At 32.9% G+C, this 20,291-nt stretch overlaps 1 protein-coding gene across 1 annotated transcript; it reads right to left on the reverse strand.

Moving 5' to 3' along the window:
* Positions 1–266: 266 nt before the first annotated feature.
* On the reverse strand, positions 267–1,432 carry LOC105793239 (uncharacterized). Its single transcript, XM_012622160.1, has 3 exons — positions 1,096–1,432; positions 869–1,041; positions 267–380 (listed from the first exon to the last, which is right to left on the reverse strand). The coding sequence occupies exons 1-3, from the start codon at positions 1,430–1,432 to the stop codon at positions 267–269; spliced, it is 624 nt and encodes a 207-aa protein (XP_012477614.1).
* Between the last annotated feature and the right edge of the window lie 18,859 nt (positions 1,433–20,291).

Consider the following 20,291-nt stretch of genomic DNA (forward strand, 5'->3'; position numbering starts at 1 on the left):
GAATGCACCTCACAATTGATTAATCTTGTATTTTCGCATATCTCTAGTAGGCTTGCTGTTGCCTATGCATATGCTAAAACATGTCTATGATGGTTGATTGAACTTGCAAATAAGAAACAAACTAATAGGAAAAATAAAAGAAAGGTTCCTAGGTTAAAAACAACCCTATTTCTTGCCCTTATTTTTTAACTAAAAATTTAGTAATTAAAATGAAATAACTGACAAGTGAAAATATAAAAGAAATAATGGCTTAAAGAAAAACCCCCTCAATTGCTATTGGAGTTGTCTTTGTCCGAAGCAGTGTCAAAAGGCCATTTTTTGAAACAATCATACCCATCTAAGAAGCAATAATACTCTCGCCCAACAAGTTTTTCTAACATCTGATCAAGGAAAAGAAGCAGTAAATAATATTTCTTGGTGACCTTGTTTGACTTCCTGTAATCCATGAAAATCCTCCAACTTGTGGCTAGTCTGGTAAGAATTAGCTATTTTTCTTCATTCTTAATCCCTATAGTTCCATCCTTTTTCGGTCCACACTAAACAGGGCTCACCCAAGAACTATCAGATATGGAAAAATGATTCTGACTTCTAACCATTGAAACTTGAGTTTTTCAGGATAAAATAGTCGAGATTGGATCAATCTCCTCTTTCCCTCAATAGACCCCTTTTCATTGTCTTCAGATAATTTTGCAGATGGTGACTCTAATTATTTGAATTGAGCTTTTGGAATGAAACCCTTTGAACTAACTTCTAACGAAGCCAAACATTCATCATCTTCATAATCATTCAGTGGATCAAATAATAAAATATGTTCCAATGAATCATTTAGAGAATTAAGTTCCAATTCTATAGGAACAAAAGAATCTACCTTGGGAACAACAGAATATTCTTTAATCCCATTAGGAGATCTTATGGCCTTGAGCACATTAAAGGTCACTTGTTCATCTTGAATTCGCATAGTGAGTTCACATTTTTGCACATCGGTCAATGTTTTACCAGTTGCCAAGAAAGGCCTCTCCAGAATGATAGGGACTTTTTTATCTGCTTCAAAATCCAAAACAATAAAATTAGCTAGAAATAAAAATTTATCTATACGTACCAACACGTCTTTGATCTTCCCATCAAGATGTGCTAATGATCTAACTACCAGTTGAAGTGTAACAGTAGTTGGTCTAGCCTCACCAATACCTAATTGGTTGAACACAAACATCGACATCAAGTTGATACTTGCTCCCAAATCGCCCAATGCCATTCCACAATAGGAGTCTCTAATACTGCATGGTATGGTGAAACTCCCATGATCTTTCATTTTTGGAGGCAACTTGTTTTGCAAATATGAGCTACACTCTTGTCTTAGGGCTATTATTTCAAAGCACCTCAACCTTCTCCTCATAGAAAGAAACTTCTTTGTAACTTTCACATAGTTGCACATTTGCTCAAGGGCTTCCACAAATGTAATATTGATACAAAACTATTTCAATACATCTAAAATTTTCTTAAATTGAGTATCCTGCTGTTGCTTCTAGAACCATTGAGGATATGGAGGCTATGGGATTTTAAATCAATTCAAACCAATCTATTGCGGTACAACTGCAACCTTGGTCTCCGGTGTTAATTTCTCAAGACTGGTTTGTTGTGAAAATGTTTCATCAAATGTTGTGGGAAAATATTTTTGCAATTTGGGGATTTCATCATTAGGTTGAATTTTCTTTTTGTTTGGAGTAACAAAGAGTTCATTTCTCGTTTTAGTATCTTTGGACTCAAATGTCTTCCCACTACTCAAGGTGACGGCTTTCTAATGTTCTTTACCTATGTTTCTTGGATTTTCTATGTCGCTTGTAATGTACCTTGGGGACTACTTCTCAGCTCATTTTCTAGTCATTCCATTTGATTTTACAAATTCTTCAATGTTGATACTTAGCCATGAATCAGTGTTGCTTCGTCTTAGATCAGTGTATCACTTTCATGTTGGAAAAGTCTCGATTTGAAAACGATTTCCTTACACAACAAAATATTAAAATTTTGATAACAAATCTGATTTGTGATAGTTATAGTAATAAATCCTAACCAAATTCATACTTTTGTTTTTATCTTAGAGGACGTCTTTTGTTTCTGACTTTCAACCAAATGATATTTTTCGTTATTCTCGTACGGTGAAATACTTCGAGTGTGAGTTCAAATCAATTGAATCAAGACACAGGACAAGAAAAAGTTTTCTTTCTTTTATTTGAGGTAAAAATAGAAATTCTCTCTTATTAATAGAAATCGGTTAAATTGTTATTCTGTAAAAATATATTTGATAGTTGAAAATAAATTCTCTCTATTATTTGGCATAGTAACAATCTCTTAAAGCTATGTTAATAGCCCTACCGGTGTCCTCTATTTATAGGAAGAGAAGATAGAACCCTTGTTGACTTGTAGTGGTTTAATTCAAATCGAAAAACAACTCCCTACATAGATTATGAGTGGGGTGGACAACATACCCTAGTATTCCTACTAGACTTGTCGCCCCCTTCATGTTATATGAGGGCTTTTGGGCCTCTCTCACATCGGGTCCAATTACGAGTACTTCCTTGGACTTTTGATCGAGTACTCTATAATGTGATCCAACCGGATTCATTTTTTCTATTTCCAAAAATAACCTTTAATATTCTATATTAACAAATTTTTTTATCCTTATTTTACCCCCAATAAATTTTTAATAATTTTACCCTTGGTAAATTTTTTACTATTTTACCCCTAATAAAAGTTCGAGAAAATATGTTCAATATTTCATAACTCAACATGTTTACTATGACGAAATGGTTTATTTCCATTTTCTGGCTTCAAAACATCTCAAAAACATATAGAATTACAAATGAATCATTTTTATTTCTATATTCATTTCCATTTTTGGAAACCTACATTCATTTCCAAATGATTCCATTTTCCATTTTGGAAAAAACCATAATTATTCCTCAATGGTTCCCATTTCTCTTTTCCTATTCATTCCATTTAGTTCTAATCAAACACACAATTCAGTTCTAGTTTCAATGAGCTAGCAAAGGGACCAATTGGACATATACAATTAGGGCTAAAATTATTTATCATTAAGTTTTGACTTTTCGCCTATTAATAATAAACTTATTTCGTCATGAAGTGATTCCATTATAGTATCATGACTAAGCTCTCCCTAGCGACATACCGTTATGAAACCAACTACTCAGTGCTCGTCTAATGATATTGCATAAGTGTGTTACCCTCATAGGATATCCTTGATCTCTTTGGGATGATATTCGTTCACCCAATATGATCCTATTTTATCTCATGGTAACCATTACATCTTCTTTCACGAAAATTGAATTACTATCAATCAGTTAATTGAGTTAAATTTATTATTTAGATCAAGAAACAAATCAATCAGACAAAGATCGCAAAAAAACTAAAGTAGCAAAATAGTTTTCGGCCTAGTTTCTACAATCGCTTTGGTTTAGATAATTTTGTAATTTAGTTAAATTAAACAGTTGTTGTTTTGCGATTTAAATGTCTATCTATATATATGATGATTGAGTTCGTTGATATAAAAATGAGTAAGACCATAGCTGAAAGACGCTATGGCCTCACAATCCAAACGTGTAAGACCATGGTTGAAAGAGACTATGGAAACATGCTGAAACATAAATAAGACTATATTTGAAAGACACTATGGCATCAGGTCAAGAAGAAATATGATTGGCTTAAAGACGTCATGGCACCCTTCAACCAATTGTTAATCAGGTAATATGTATCGAGTGGAGTATGCATCATATGTTATGAACATTAGATGAATGTTTTCATTTGCATAGGTTATTCATAATTGTTAAATGACATGGTGTGATTATATGTTTCATATGTATATAACCTTACTAACTCGTGGAAATTGTAGTGTGTTTAGGAATTGAATGGTTACATGATCTTCTTATAATTTGTGCATAAATTGTATAAATTGATTTTTATTCGATAAGATATGTTTAAATTTGTACGAGCTTACTAAATATTAGTTGCTTACGTTAGTTGTTTTATTTCTTTGTAGATCATCGAAAAGCTCGACCAGTTGGAATAAAGTCAGAGCACATACTCACTATCCATCCTTGACCACGGTAGAAGATTTGGTGATTTGGTTGTTGGTTATAAATGGCATGTACTAGGCGTCTTTTTGTAACAACCCAGTTTTAGCTAAATTGGAACAGTGGTATTGAAACCACAAATCTGGGGTCGTAAAATTATTTTAATATTATTTTTGGTATTTACAATATGTTATTTGATATCCGTGAAAATTTCGTGATTTAATTTTACCGTTTGTGTGCTTAATTTGATAAAAAAGACTTAATCGAGTCAAATGCAAAAGTGGCCTTCTATTTGTTAAAGTACTTATTTGCTATGGTTTATTAATTGTAAAGTCCTTAAAATAAAAGTAGGCCCCTATTAAGTTTAGTGGACGGTAATGGACTTAATATATATGATTTTATAATGTTTTAACCAAGGTTAATTTTGTAAATTACAAATATAAATTAATAAAATTAAAACAAAAGAAATGAAAGTCATTATTCATCATCTTCTCACTGAAAATTAGAAAAGAGAATAGGGTTCTTGAGCTATGAATATTCAGCACTCTTGAAGCTTGATTTGGATATGTTCTTTGCTCGATTTTTGATAATTTTTACGTTTTTGAGATCGTTGATTCGTATTCTAGCTAGCCCATGCTTTAAGTTTCGAATCTGATGATGATTTTGTGAAATTCCATTGATGAGTATTCAATATTTTTGTTGTTTGATGATGAAAAATAAATATTTGTTGATAGATTATCATAGTTTATTAAGTGGTTTTTTATAAAAATGTTTATAAAGGATTAAATTTTGAAATTTGTAAATTGAGGGGTCAAAATGTGAAATAAATGGAATTAATGGGCTACTAAAGACCTAGGGAAAATTCAGCCTAACATGAGCATGATGAAATTTTGTGTATTTTATGTTGTTTTTGAAAAAGGAACTAGATTGAAAAAGTGTGAAATTTTAGGGGCTAAAGTAAAAAATTCCCATTTATGTTTTTTTGGATTAAATTAAAAGTATATGTGATTAAATAAGTTAAACTTAAATTAATTTAGATCGAGAAAGAAAGAAATCGGAGTTAGATCGGGAAAGTCGAAAGTTGTCGAATAATCGTTCTGATCCGTTCGTTTCCGTACGAGGTAAGTTAATAAGTAATTAAATGTTTTTAAATTCAAATGTATATGTATATTATATGTAGCCCAATTGAATTGTATGTATTGATATATATTGTCGAATTGATCTGAGCATGGGATGACCTGTTTTGAGCTTGAATTGATTGAATTACGACGTCTGAAAGCCCCGTACGAACCATAGGAATAGTATAGGATACGTATGGCATGACATTAGGATTTCTGAGGTATGATTTCGTGTAAGACCATGTTTAGGACACTGGCATCGTATACTATTTGTGTAAGGCCCTGTCTAGGACAGAGGCATCGATATGTGATGACATGTATGACCATATCTGGGATATGACATTGTATGTGATATATGTGTTTTAGTGTATCCTTAACGATTCCGAGTGGTTCAATGGGCAATGTCAGAACGAGTCCGAATGTGAATTTGAGCTAAATGACTGAGGTACGTATGAGGTTTATATGTTCATTAAAAAATAAGGTAAGTGAAGTTACTTAATGTGGTAATGTGGATTATATGAGAAATATGACTGTATATGCATACGAGATTAGCTAAATTTTGGTCTATTTTGAATTAAATTATATATGTTCTCGTGATGAATTATTTGCTTATGACTTACTAAGCTTTCAAAGCTTCCTTTGTGCATTTTTTTTCTGTTTATAGTTATAAAAGGCTAGCTCAAGTTCGGAGATTATCCAGGAACATCATTACACTATCGATCGTTATTTTGGTACATTAAAGTTTTTTACTTTCAACATATGGCATGTATAGAATAGTTTCGATATGGTTTATTTTGATTTGTATCTATGTAGCCACGCGAAATGGCTTGAAAGTGAAGTTAATGATGATGTATAATCGGCCATGTAATTAGCTCAATTTGGGAAGTATGTTATGGTATATTTTGTGTGATGGATGGTGGCAATTCGGTTTGTGTAATGATAAGGTAGTTGATGGATGAGTTTTTGATTCCTATAATCTATGAGATGATTATGTCATTGCTTGTGAATTGGTCATTTTGGTACGTAGTTAATGGTGAATGACGATCATGTTTTGTGAAATATCTGTGGTCATAAGGATGATTATAAAGTGACTTATTACTAGTATTATTTGGTCATGAGATGTGATAAAAATTGTGAGATTTAATTGTTATATTGGTATGACTTTTGAGGTTAATTTGATACTTAATGGGTAAGAAATGAATTTGTTGTATATATATAATTTTGGTATGACTCTTGCATATGAATTTGATATGTTTTGATTCGGCAATTATGCTTAGAAATGACTATTGTTATTATGGTGAGTTGTGCATAAATTGGTAGTATTGAAAGTATATTTTACCATGTTGTAATGTTAACTATTGTCTTATATGAGAATGAATATTAAACCATGGGAGATAGGTTAGTATGGCTTGGTAAGTGAACGTGCATAGGTTTATAAAATGGTATGATTAGTAATTTGTTAATGAAATAAATGACTGTGCTGAACTATGTTTTGTTCGGTAATGCCTCGTAACCCTAATCTAGTAACGGATACAAGTTTGGCGTGTTACATTTGATTGGTATCAGAGCTACGATTTAGTCGGTTCTAGGACTAACGTAGCGCATGTGAGTCTAACTATACATGCCATATATATAAACTGTGATAGTATGATGATTCTTGACAATTAAATTGTCTTTTTGTATAGTAAATGGATCTCGATCGAGCTGTAGCTGATAATATGGAAAGTAATGCACCTGCTCCTACTCAAGGAGCAGCACCGACTAATTCTAGGTCGATTACGAGTAGCCACGAGGGAGAGGCTAAACAAGCCTGCTTCCAGATGATGAATGAATGGTTCACACAGTATATCCAGACAAATCCAGCTGCTCAACAACCTCCACCCTCGCCTATTCCTCCCCAAATACCTGTGATACCTCAAGTTACTGATCCGATACGATTGAATAAGCCTCCGGTTGATAAAATTAGAAAATATGGGGTCGAAGAGTTCAGAGCTACTGTTGACGATGATGCTGAGCGAGCTGAATTCTGGCTTGATAATACGATTCGGGTGTTCGATGAATTTTTTTGTACTCCTGATGAATGTATCAAATGTGTTGTATCTTTGCTAAGGGACACTGCATATCACTGGTGGAATACACTAGTACCAGTGGTTCCAAAAGAACGAGTTACCTGGGAGTTCTTTTAGACTGAATTCCAGAAGAAATATATCAGTCAGAGATTCATAGATAAAAAGTGCAAAGAATTCCTCGAGTTAAAATAGAGTCACATAAAAGTGACAGAATATGAGCGGGAATTTATGAGACTCAGCAAATATGCCTGGAAATGTGTTTCGACTGAATCTATAATGTGTAAAAGATTTGAAGACGGTTTGAATGAAGACATTAAGTTGTTATTTGGGATTCTGGAAATAAAAGAGTTTGTGGTACTCGTCGAGCGAGCATGCAAAGCTGAACAACTTGGGAAAGAGAAAAGAAAAGCTGACTTTAAAGCTAGAGATTCACGAAAAAGATCGTCGAGTAAGTCTTTTCAGTTAGCATCAAAGACGTTCCGAGCTGATTTTAGTCATTCAAAGGCTACTATGGGTTATTCTAGACAAGATCAAGACAGACCAACTGTGAGTTCGCAAGCTATTTCAATAGTTAGTGTTGGAAATGTCAGACCAAATCAACCTCAGTGCAAACATTACGGTAAACGACATCCTGGAAATTGTAGGTTGAATGATCGGGCTTGTTTCAAATATGGATCATTAGATTATTTCATCTGTGAATGTCCTGAGTTGGTCGAGCAAGATACAGTGCAAAATACGAGGCCCAGTAACCCTGTAGCTAAAGGTAGACCACCCAAAAACACGAGTAATGTGAGTGGTAGCCAGAGGGGAACTAAAGACACTGTTGTTAGATCTGAAGCCCGTGCACCTGCCAAAGTTTATGCTATTCGCGCTCATGAAGAAGCTTCATCTCTAGATGTTATTACCAGTACTTTCACTCTCTATGATATTAGTGTTGTTGCATTGATTGATCCAAGGTTAACTTATTCTTTTGTATGTGAGATTTTAGTATCTAGTAACACTTTGCCTGTAGAGTCTACTGAATTTTTGATTAAAGTATCGAACCCCTTAGGCAGGTGTGTTTTGGTTGAGAAAGTATGCAAGAAATGTCCGTTGATGACTCGAGATTTCTATTTTCTAGCCGATTTGATGTTGTTGCCATTCGACGAATTCAATATAATTCTAGGTATAGATTGGTTAACATTGTACGATGCTATTGTAAACTGCAAACAGAAGACGATTGATTTGAAATGTGAGAATAATGAGATTATTCGGATTGAATCAGATGATTTGAATGCTTTACCGACAGTGATTTATTCGATGTTAGCTTGAAAATATGATAGAAAGGATTGTGAAGCTTACTTTGCCTATGTACTCGACTCTAAAGTGACCAAAAAGAAGATTGAATCAGTACCAGTTGTGTGTGAATACCCGGATGTGTTTCTAGATGAGTTACCGAGTTTGCCACCGATCAGAGAAGTTGAATTTGGTATTGAGTTAGTGCCGAGAACAACACTGATATCGATAGCTCCGTACATAATGGCACCGACCGAATTAAAAGAGTTGAAAGCTTAGTTGCAAGAGTTGATAGATAGAGGTTTCACATGACCAAGTTTTTCTCCCTAGGGTGCACCGGTTTTGTTTGTGAAAAAGAAATATAGAACTTTGAGAATGTGCATCAATTATCGACAGCTCAATAAAGTGACCATCAATAATAAATATCCTTTGCCACGAATAGAAAATTAGTTTGATCAGCTGAAATGGGCTACAGTGTTTTCTAAGATAGATTTTGAGATCAGGTTATTATCAGCTGCAAGTTAAAGACTTCGATGTGTCGAAAACTACTTTCCGAATGAGGTACGGCATTATGAGTTTCTAGTTATGCCTTTCGGACTAACGAATGCACCTGCTATTTTTATGGACCTAATGAATCAGATCTTCAGACCGTATTTGGATAGATTTGTTATTGTGTTTATAGATGACATCTTGATCTATTCCCGTGATGAATCTGAGCATGCTGAACATCTGAGAATACTGCTATAGACTTTGTGAGATAAATAACTATTTGCAAATTTCAGTAAATGTGAGTTCTGGTTATGAGAAGTTGGCTTTCTGGGGCATATTGTGCCAGCATTGGGTATTTGATTCGAGCCAAGTAAGATTTCGACAATATTGGATTGGAAGCCTCTGAAAAATGTATCTGAAGTCTGAAGCTTTCTGGTTATTATAGATATTCGTAAAAGGTTTCTTAATAATTGCAACCCCGATGATGAGACTACTATAGAAAGATGTTAAGTTTGAGTGGTCAGATAAGTGCCAAAAAATTTTTGATCAGTTGAAAGCTTTATTGACTGAAGCTCCAGTGTTAGTTCAGCCAGAGTTGGGTAAAGAATTTGTAATCTATAGTGATGCATTGTTGAATGGTTTGGGTTGTGTTTTGATGCAGGAAGGCAAAGTCATAGCTTATGCCTCGCGACAAATAAAGTCGGATGAAAAGAATTACCCGATGCACGATTTGGAATTAGCAGCTATTGTGTTTACTTTAAAGATTTGACGTCATTATCCATTCGGTGAGAAATGTCATATCTATTTAGATCACAAGAGTTAAAAATATCTGATGACTCAGAAAGATTTGAATTTATGACAGCTGAGATGGTTGGAATTGTTAAAAGATTACGAATTAGTGATTGACTACCGTCCAGGAAAGGCCAATGTGGTTGTTGATGCTTTAATTCAGAAATCTTTGTTTGCTTTACATGCATTGAACACTCAGTTAACCTTATCTAATGACGGTGTGATTGTAGCTGAGTTGAAAGTAAGATCGTTATTTATACAACAGATTTGCGAAGCTCAAAAAGTTGATAATGAATTGTTAGCAAAACGGGCTTAATGTGATCTGAATTTTGATTTAAAGTTTCAAGTTGATGCTAATGATTGTTTCAGATTCAGAGGTCGAATATGTGTACCAAGAAATTCAGATTTGATTCAGATGATTTTAAATTAACTCATAGTAGTTGTTTGTCTGTTCATCCGGGAAGCACGAAAATGTATAATGATCTAAAATAGCTTTACTGGTGGTCTGGTATGAAACGTGACATCTCAGAGTTCGTTTCTAAATGTTTGATTTGTCAACAAGTTAAAGTTGAGCATCAAGTACCGTCTGGTTTACTGCAGCCGATTATGATTCCCGAGTGGAAATGGGATAGAGTGACTATGGATTTTGTGTCGAGATTGCCTCTATCTCTTGGAAAGAAAGATTCGATCTGGGTCATTGTTGACAGATTGACAAAATCAGCTCATTTCATTCCAGTATGAATGGACTATTCGCTTGATAAGTTAGCTGAGTTGTATATTTTCGAGGTTGTGAGATTGCACGGAGTACCTATTTCTATTGTTTCGGATAGAGATCCGAGGTTCACATCGCGATTTTGGAAGAAACTGCAAGATGCACTAGGTACAAAACTACACTTCAGTACCGCTTTTCACCTACACACGGATGGACAATTCGAGTGAGTTATTAGGATACTTGAGGATATGTTACGATTTTGCATTCTTGAGTTTAACGGTACGTGGGAAAAGTATTTGTCATTGATTGAATTTGAATATAATAGTAGCTATCAATCGAGTATAAAATTGGCACCTTACGAAGCTTTGTATGGTTGCAAATTCCGAACACCTTTGTATTGGACTGAGCTCGGTGAGAATAAGATTCATAGGGTCGATTTGATTAAAGAGACTGAACAGGAAGTGAAAGTGATTCGTGATAGTTTGAAAGTAGCGTCAGATCCTCAGAAATCGTATGCAGACTGAAAATGAAAAGATATTGAGTTTCATATTGGGGATTGAGTGTTTTTGAAAGTATCTTCGTGGAAGAAAATACTTAGATTTGGCAAAAAAGGCAAGTTAAGTCTGAGATTCATCGGGACATGTGAAATTATCGAGCGAATCGGTCCAGTTTCTTATAGATTGTTGTTGCCACCTGGATTAGAAAAAGATTCATAATGTATTTCATGTATCGATGCTTTGATGATATCGATCTAATCTCTCACATGTGATTTCCCTGTCTGAGATTGAGATTCAGTCTAATATGACACACAAAGAAGAACTGATCTGAGTTTTAGGTCGTGAGCTTAAAGAACTGAGAAATAAGAAAGTTTCATTAGTGAAAGTCTAATGGCATCGATACAGGGTTTAAGAAGCTATGTGGGAGCCCGAGGATGCTATGAGAGAGCAATATCCAAACCTATTCATTGGTAAGATTTTCAGGGACAAAAATCCCTAAGGGGGAAAGTTGTAACAGCCCGACTTTAGCAAAATCAGAAATGTGAGGTCGTAAAATTATTTTAATATTATTTTTGGTATTTACAGTATGTTATTTGATATGTGTGAAAATTTTGTGATTTAATTATACCATTTGTGTGCTTAATTTGATAAAAAGAACTTAATCGCGTAAAATGAAAAAGTGGCTTTCTATTTGTTAAAGTCTTATTTGCTATGGTTTATTAATTCTAAAGTCCTTAAAATGGAATTAGGCCACTATTAAGGTTAGTTGACGGTAATGGACTTAATATATGTGATTTTATAATGTTTTAACCAAGGTTAATTTTATAAATTAGAAATATAAGTTAACAAAATTAAAACAAAAGAGAATAGGGTTCTTGAGCTTTGAATATTCGGCACTCTTGAAGCTTGATTTGGGTATGTTTTCTGCTCGATTTTTTATAATTTTTACGTTTTTGAGATCGTTGCTTCGTATTCTAGCTAGCTCATGCTTTAATTTTCGAATTTGATGATGATTTTGTGAAATGTCATTGATGAATATTGAATCTTTTTGTTGTTTGTTGATGAAAAATAAATATTTTTAATAGATTATCATATTTTATCAAGTGATTTTTGATAAAAATGCTTATTAAGGATTAAATTGTGAAATTTATAAATTGAGGGGTCAAAATGTGAAATAAATGGAATTAATGGGATACTAGGGACCTAGGGAAAATTTGGCCGAACATAAGCATGATGAAATTTTGTGTATTTTGTTTTGTTTTTGAAACAAGGACTAAATTGAAAAAATGTGAAATTTTAAGAGCTAAAGTGCAAAATGCCCATTTATGTGTTTTTGGATTAAATTAAATGGATATGTGATTAGATAAGTTAAATTTGAATTGATTTAGATCAAGAAAGAAAGAAATCAGAGTTACATTGGGGAAAGTCGAAAGTTGTCGAATAGTCATTTCGATCCGTTCGTTTCTGTACGAGGTCATTACATAAGTAATTAAATGTTTTTAAATTCAAATGTATTATATGTAGCCGAATTGAATTGTATGTATTGATATATATATATATATATTTGAATTGATCTGAGCATGGGATGAACATTTTCGAGGTTGAATTGATTGAATTACGACATCCGAAAGCTCCGTACAAACCATAGGAATAGTATAGGATACGTATGTCATGACATTAGGATTTCTGAGGTATGATTTCGTGTAAGACCATGTTTGGGACATTGGCATCTATATGATTCGTGTACGACCCTGTCTGGGACAGAGGCATCGATATGTGATAACATGTAAGACCATATCTGGGATATGGCATTGTATGTGATATATGTGCTTTTGAGTATCCTTAATGATTCTGAATGGTTCAATAGGCAATTTTAGAATGAGTCCGAATGTGAGTTTGAGCTAAATGACTCAGCTATGTATAAGGTTTATATGTTCATTGCAAAATAAGGTAAGTGTGTGAGATTAGCTAAATTTTGGTCACTTTCGAATTAAATTACATATGTTCTCGTGATGAATTATTTGCTTATGACTTACTAAGCTTTCAAAGCTTACTTTGTGCATTCTTTTTCTAATTTATAGTTATAAAAACCTAGCTCGAGTTCGGGGATCGTCCAGGAACATCGTTACACTATCGATCGCTATTTCGGTACTTTAAAAGTTTGTACTTTTGACATATATCATGTATAGGCTAGTTTCGATATGGTTCATTTTGATTTGTATATATGTAGCCATGCTAAATGGCTTGAAAGTGAAGTTAATGATGATGTATAATCGGCCATGTAATTAGCTCAATTTGGGAAGTATGTTATGGTATATTTTGTGTGATGGATGGTGGCAATTCGGTTTGTGTGATGATAAGGTAGTTGATAGATGTGTTTTTGATTTGTGGTACATGTTCCTATAAGCTATGAGATGATTATGTCATTGCTTGTGAATTGGTCATTTTGGTACGTAGTTAATGGTGAATGACGATCATGTTTTGTGAAATATCTGTGGTCATAAGGATGATTATAAAGTGTCTTATTACTAGTATTATTTGGTCATGAGATGTTATAAAATTGTGAGATTTAATTGTTATATTGGTATGATTTTTGCGTTAATTTGATAACTGAATGGATGAGAAATGAATTGGTTGTGTATATGTAATTTTGGTATGATTCTTAGCATATGAATTTGATATGTTTTGATTCGGCAATTGTGCTTAGAAATGGCTATTGTTATTATAGTGAGTTTTGTATAAATTGGTAGTATCGAAAGTATATTTTTCCATATTGTAATGTTAACTATTGTCTTATATGAGAATGAATATTAAACCTTGGGAGATGGGTTAGTATGGCTTGGTATGCGAATGTGCATAGGTTTATAAAATGGTATGATTAGGAATTTGTTAATGAAATACATGACTGTGTTGAACTGTGTTTTGTTCGATAATGCCTCGTAACCTTAATCTGGCGAAGGATACGGGTTAGGGGTGTTACACTTTTGGTTATTATTTTCATGTTGATAATGTTTGAATGTTGGTTTGGGAAATCTTTGTGGTTATGTAAATATATTTGGTCTCTTTGGCTTAAGGTTCTGATTATAAATGCTTTTGGTTATTTTGTTTATGCCTTATGAAGTTAACTTGAAATATTGTAAAATGGTTGTGATGAAATGAATGATTTGGCGTATTATGTGTATCTTTAAAGTATTAACTTGTGATTGTTGAGTGTGTGATTTGTTGGATGTTTAAATTGTGGAATGAGGGTAAATTGGTTAGGCACTTAGGTTGAATGTTTTAGTATGTTTTAGGCTTGTTAGAATGTTTCTTGAAGGTATGTGAATGGTTTAAATTGGTTTGGCTTGGCACCTAAGGAATGGGCATTGTTTTTGCTTGTTTTGGAAGTCATTTTAGGTGTACATGACCTGGGGCACGAGCTGCCACACAGCTGTGTGCCGCACATGGTTGTGTATCTTATTGATTTTTAGGTGCAGGCTTTTCCACACAGCTTCAGGTTGTTACACGGTTCGGAGACACGGCCGTGTGACACTATTTCAAATCATACACAGTTTGGCACATGGTTTGTAACACGACCATGTGACCCAAATTTCGAATTGTACACAGTTTGCCCACACGGCCATGTCCCTGGGCCACACTATAACCCCTCAAACCGGGAATAGACGTTACGGCCCAATCTAAGCAATTACATAGGCCATAGAAATAGCGAAAACTTGAGTTGAAATAAATGGATCTAATCTTTGAAAATGCGTGTTCATATTCCCCTTTAAATATGATGTTTTAAAACATTACTTTGAAAGAAATCTTATTTATTATTTGTAAAACACTGTGATGATCATAAAAAATTCAAGTTCGATAAATTGAGTTTGTGGAAAATGGATTTTATTAAGAAACCATTAACACGTTTAATTCATATCAAAACTAATGCAAAATATCCAATGTCCACAATTTTTAAAGCAGGAAACTCCATGCCACAGTTCAATTATTACCTCGGAATAAAATCCAAAATAAACTCATAAAGTTCATAAAAGTCCCAAATCATCTTAAAAATCAACAACCAAAAAACCATTTTTTGGAGAGTTTCTCTGATGATCGAATTTGAGTCATAGCCACGAGGATTATCTGTAACGCACAGGTAATGGAGGTAAGCTTTAAAAGGCTCAGTGCAAGATCAAAACATAATATATATATATAACATGCGTCTAAACACATCAAATAAATACATCCAATTTGTAATACCCCGAAAATTACTATGGTAAGAAAGTAGGTATTCTTGATAGTAAAATAAGGAAATAAAGTGACGAAAAGGGAATTTTTGAGTTATGGCAATATTGGGAATTATATTATGACATATTAATTCAAGAAAGGATTAAATCACAAAAGTGAGAAAAGTTTTGTTGCCGAAGAGTAAATACTCAAAATTTGAGGGATTAAAGTGTAAATACGAAAAAGTTGAAGGACCAATAGTGTAAATATTTTAAGGGTGGAATAATCTAGAAACTAAGGAAAATGGATGAATTAGGACCAAATTGAAAATGTGAAGAATTTTGAGGAACTAAATCACAATTTTACCAAATTAAGTGATGACTGAAGGATGGAATTTTTAAAGATTATAAAGGGTAAAATGGTCAATTAGAAGAGAGAGAAATCTAGAAGCTAATGATGATATTGGAGATATTTTATATTAATTAAATAAATAAATATTAGTTTATTAATATTTTAATTTGATTTTTAAATGATATTTTATAATTTTATTAGTATTTTATTTAGTATATATAAGAAAAGGAATATGAAGAATCATCCATTCCACCATATTTCCATGCAACTAACGTGAGAAGAGAGGAGAAGAAAGAAAGTTTTGCTTTCTTTACAATTTGGTCCTTCCACAAAAAATTTACCATTTTCACCTAGAAATCAAAAGAATTTCCATAGCTTCCAAGAGAGAAGAATAACAAGGAGACAATGGGGAGCTAGAATATCAATTAGATTCAAGAAATAGAAGCTGGAGGAGAGAGAAAATCAAGTTAAAGATTGAAATCAATAGCATAAGGTAAGAACATCAAGATTTCAATATATTTTTAAGTTTGATATTATTGAAAAAGCATGGAAATAATGTTATAGTAGAGTTTTCTTATATAAGGTCTTATGTTCTTGATATATTAGTGAAGAGAAATAAGTGAAAGTGATGGGAAATATTATAGAGAAAGGGAATAAAGGAGTTATACACCTAGTAATTAACATTTTGCACTAAAACAGTTTTGGACAGTAGCAGTAGGTTAACTTTGAAAAATCACCATCAACTGTGGAAATAGAATTAGAGTATGAATAAAATATGGAAATAAATATTATTGAGTCTAGTTTCTCATAGAAGAAACGGTGTAAGTAATAAAGTTGTAAATCATGAGATATAATAAATTTTGTGAGACAAGGTCAGAATGAATTCGGGTTCCCCTGTTCTGACTTGGAAAAATCATTAAAAATTTTAAAAAAATAATTATGGGTTACAATTTATTTTTAAAATCTTTAATGAGTCTATTTTCAATAGAAACAAATGGAAACATCATATGAATTCTTTACAAAGAGATAATTAATTTTTAGTGAAGAGGGGTCGGAACTATCAAATAGTGAAACAGGGAAATTTTAAAGAAAAAGCGTACTTATTGGCTAAACTAAAATTTTGAAAATTTTATGGTAAGAATATATGTGAGTCTAGTCTCAAATAAAATTTTCAGATCTCAATTTGGAGTTTTGTAGCTTAAGATATAATTAATTTAGTGATTATGACTCAAGTGAACAACTTGTTATGAGTAAACAAGTTAATAGTGGTATTATGTATATATCAAGGATGTGGAATGGAGTGGAGGAGGAGGAATAATATATGTGAATATTAAGCTAATATGAGTTTATTTTAAAATAGCTAATTTACATGTTTTAGGTTCAGATACTAAATTGAATAAAACTAAATTTTAAGGGTAATTTTGTCAAAATGTCGAAAGTGACCAAATTGCATGAAATGAATTGTTTTATTATTTAAATTAATAAATTGAATGAAATATTAATTTATATCAAGATTGGGTGGAAATTGAGGAAAATAGAAAATTACCAAAATGTCCGTAAATTTTGGTATTTTTGCAATTTAGCCTGGTAAGTTCGTGTAACTTGAATTATATTCTTAGATGATTGAAATATATATATTGGATTCAGAAATTGATTTGAATTGTGAACATGAGAAATTGTGAATTGAATGAAATGGAAATGAAGCTTTGAATTACATGAGTAAGTATCGGGTCTCATAGGCCCTATTTGTTATGAATATAATATTTCGAGGATATGTTGTAAATAATTATAAAAGCATGTTAAAAATTTGAAAATTTTAATTCGGATGAAATTTTGTAACTCGATTTAATACGTATGCAAATGTATGTCTTCTAGTAATGCCTCGTACCCTATTCCGGCGTCGAATACGGGTAAGGGGTGTTAAATGTGATATCGCCAGATTCGGTCATAACGTTTAGACCGGGTTTGGGGTGTTATACAATTAATTAAATACATACAATTTTCACAAAAATCTCATATCATCACTAATACACAAACATGAATATATTGAGACATCCTTATGTAACACTAAACATTTTGAAGAATTTCCTACCCATCTCCGCTACATACCAATATCGAGTTCCCCAAAACTCGTACATCCAATAACACTACATTTGTGGACAAGCCACCACATAAATACCGAAAAACAGCCACATAACACATTGTGGTCAAGCCACCACATAATTTCCAATAACGAACACATAATCACAGATAAACTGCCACATAATTTCCACCTTCCACAAGACCCACCCCATGCATGAGATACGGCCATTTTCAAATTTAACACATATAATCATTTTTCCCATTTTTCATGTAATCAAGCTCATAGTCTCGCGTAACGCATATTTCTCAATTTTACGCATTTGCATGTAAACATACTCAAATTTTCATATATCACATATCAATTAAGCCATGCATCACATAACATAGAGCTGAGATTTGCACACATGTTACCATCACATATATCAACACATCACAAATCATAGTTTTCATGAACTCGTAATTTAGGATCACTTACGTGGATTTCCTTCTAAATCTTGGATTTATTAGCATATTATTAAAAATGAAAGTGACCTATCAAACAAAAATTAAAGATTTAGATCCCACACCTTATATTGTAGATCTGATTGCCACAATCCTAAATAGTGATTTCACTCAATCTATCTCAAAAGAAAATCTAGCACAGAAATAAAGTTTATTAATTAAGATTCCTTGATGATATTTCGTCACTTAAATGGTTTATTACTAAAATTATCTCAACACCTACCCCACGATCTAGGACTTTCAAAAGAGGGTTTCCAACTACGAAGTTAGGGGTCTCCCTTTTGATTATCGTTTGACCTATCAAAATTTGATATGAAATCTTATTAGCAAAATATTAATTAAATAATAAAATATTATGTTAACATTATGGCACTATGACATTTGGCCATGTTATGGGATCTCTAAGTGAAGGATTTACGATCCAAATAACCACAGTTACACTTGATTCAACATGGAATGGTTGAATAATTGAGAAAGGAATGAGATCGACGATTTGAGTGATCTAAAATAATTGATAGAGTGAAGAGAAAATGTGAGTTTTAATCACTAAAAGAATTGGAAAAAGAAAGAGGAAGAAAAAGGAAGAATTTTATTCGTCGGTGGCGACTCGGCGGTGATCCGGTGACGATGGAGTGGCAGTCCAGCTCTAGTAGAGGCTATGGGGTTGTGGTGAAGTAGAGGGTCAAAGGATTAAGAAAATAAAATAAGATGGAGGAGGAAAAAAGATCTGCGATTGCTCGCGGCAGGCACGGCTGTGGAAAGGAGGAGGAGCGAAAAGGGGTAGTGCTAATGGTGGTTAAAAGGACTCTTTATGGTGGCACAAGGGTTAGTTGTATTGGTAGAAAAATAAATTTTAAAGAAAAGGGTGGTAGTTCTTTTTCAAATGGAGAGAAAATGGAGGTGAAAATTTTTTTTAAAAAAAACAGAATATGAGAGAATGAGGGTGGTAGGGACGACAATGGGTGTGGTAAACTTGGTCAATTGTGACCAGGTTCATTGAATCATAAAAAATAGGAAAGAATGAAGTGAAAGGAAAGAGAGGGAACACAAGAGCATAAAGCAGATCATGTATCCCAACTTAAGGCAAGTTTTACTCATAAAATGGGAAGGGAATCAACTTATTTGAGGTAACTAAGGGGGGTGGACGGCAAACAGCTATGTCATATGGAAAAATTGTAAAAAAATAAATTGAAAAATTGAAACATTAAGACTTGAACCTTAGACCCATTGTATAGCTAAGAAGCCTCTAAACCATTAGACAACACATTCCTTAGTTCTCATTCTTGCGCACATTTTAATAAAAAATATATGGGATGTGACAACTCTACCCACCTTAAAAGAAATTTCATCCTTGAAATTTACCTTATTGAAAGAGGTGAGGATATTATTGTCAGATCGCATCTTACGGCTCCTAGGAAACCTAATTAGAACAGTGATTCCTCCACAAAAGTTTTACAAGTGAAACTCGTTTTGTAATAGCTTGTTTTTAGTGAAATCAGAATAGTGGTTTTGGGACCACAAGTTCAATGTGAAAATATTTATTTTATTTATTATTTAATGTCTACGATATGTTAGTAGTGTCGAATAAAAATTTCGTTAAGAAATTTTAAAGTTTGCATGTGTAATTAAGTAAAAAGGAGTAAATCGTAAAAGGTGCAAAAGTTGAGTTCTGTTAGTTAAAGGTATCAAATGGCTATAGAACTTTAATGTAGGAGGACTCATATGTTAATTAGACTATTTATGTGTTAGTGGACATTCATGGATAGGTTGTATTGAAATTATTAAAGTTTTTAAAGGTTATTTTAGTAATTAAGTAATTAAGGTTAAAATAAACAAAACAAATTCTATTTTTTTTCATTCATCTTGTTTCTCGACCGAACTTGAAGAAGAAAGAACTCCATTTAGGGCTTTCAACATTTGGCTATCCCTCCTTGCTTGCATGTAAGTATTTTTGTCTCATTTTTAATGATTTTTATATTTTTAAAGTCGTTGTAGCCTAGGGACTAATTTGCAAATTTGGTAAAGGATTAGGGTTTTTCCATGAATTTTTTTGTGTGATTCTTGAAAATTTATGAAAGATTATGAATCCTTGTTGTTAAGCAAACAACTTTTGTTAA

This window comes from Gossypium raimondii, chromosome 8, assembly GCF_025698545.1.
Source record: "Gossypium raimondii isolate GPD5lz chromosome 8, ASM2569854v1, whole genome shotgun sequence".
Lineage (NCBI taxonomy): Eukaryota > Viridiplantae > Streptophyta > Magnoliopsida > Malvales > Malvaceae > Gossypium > Gossypium raimondii.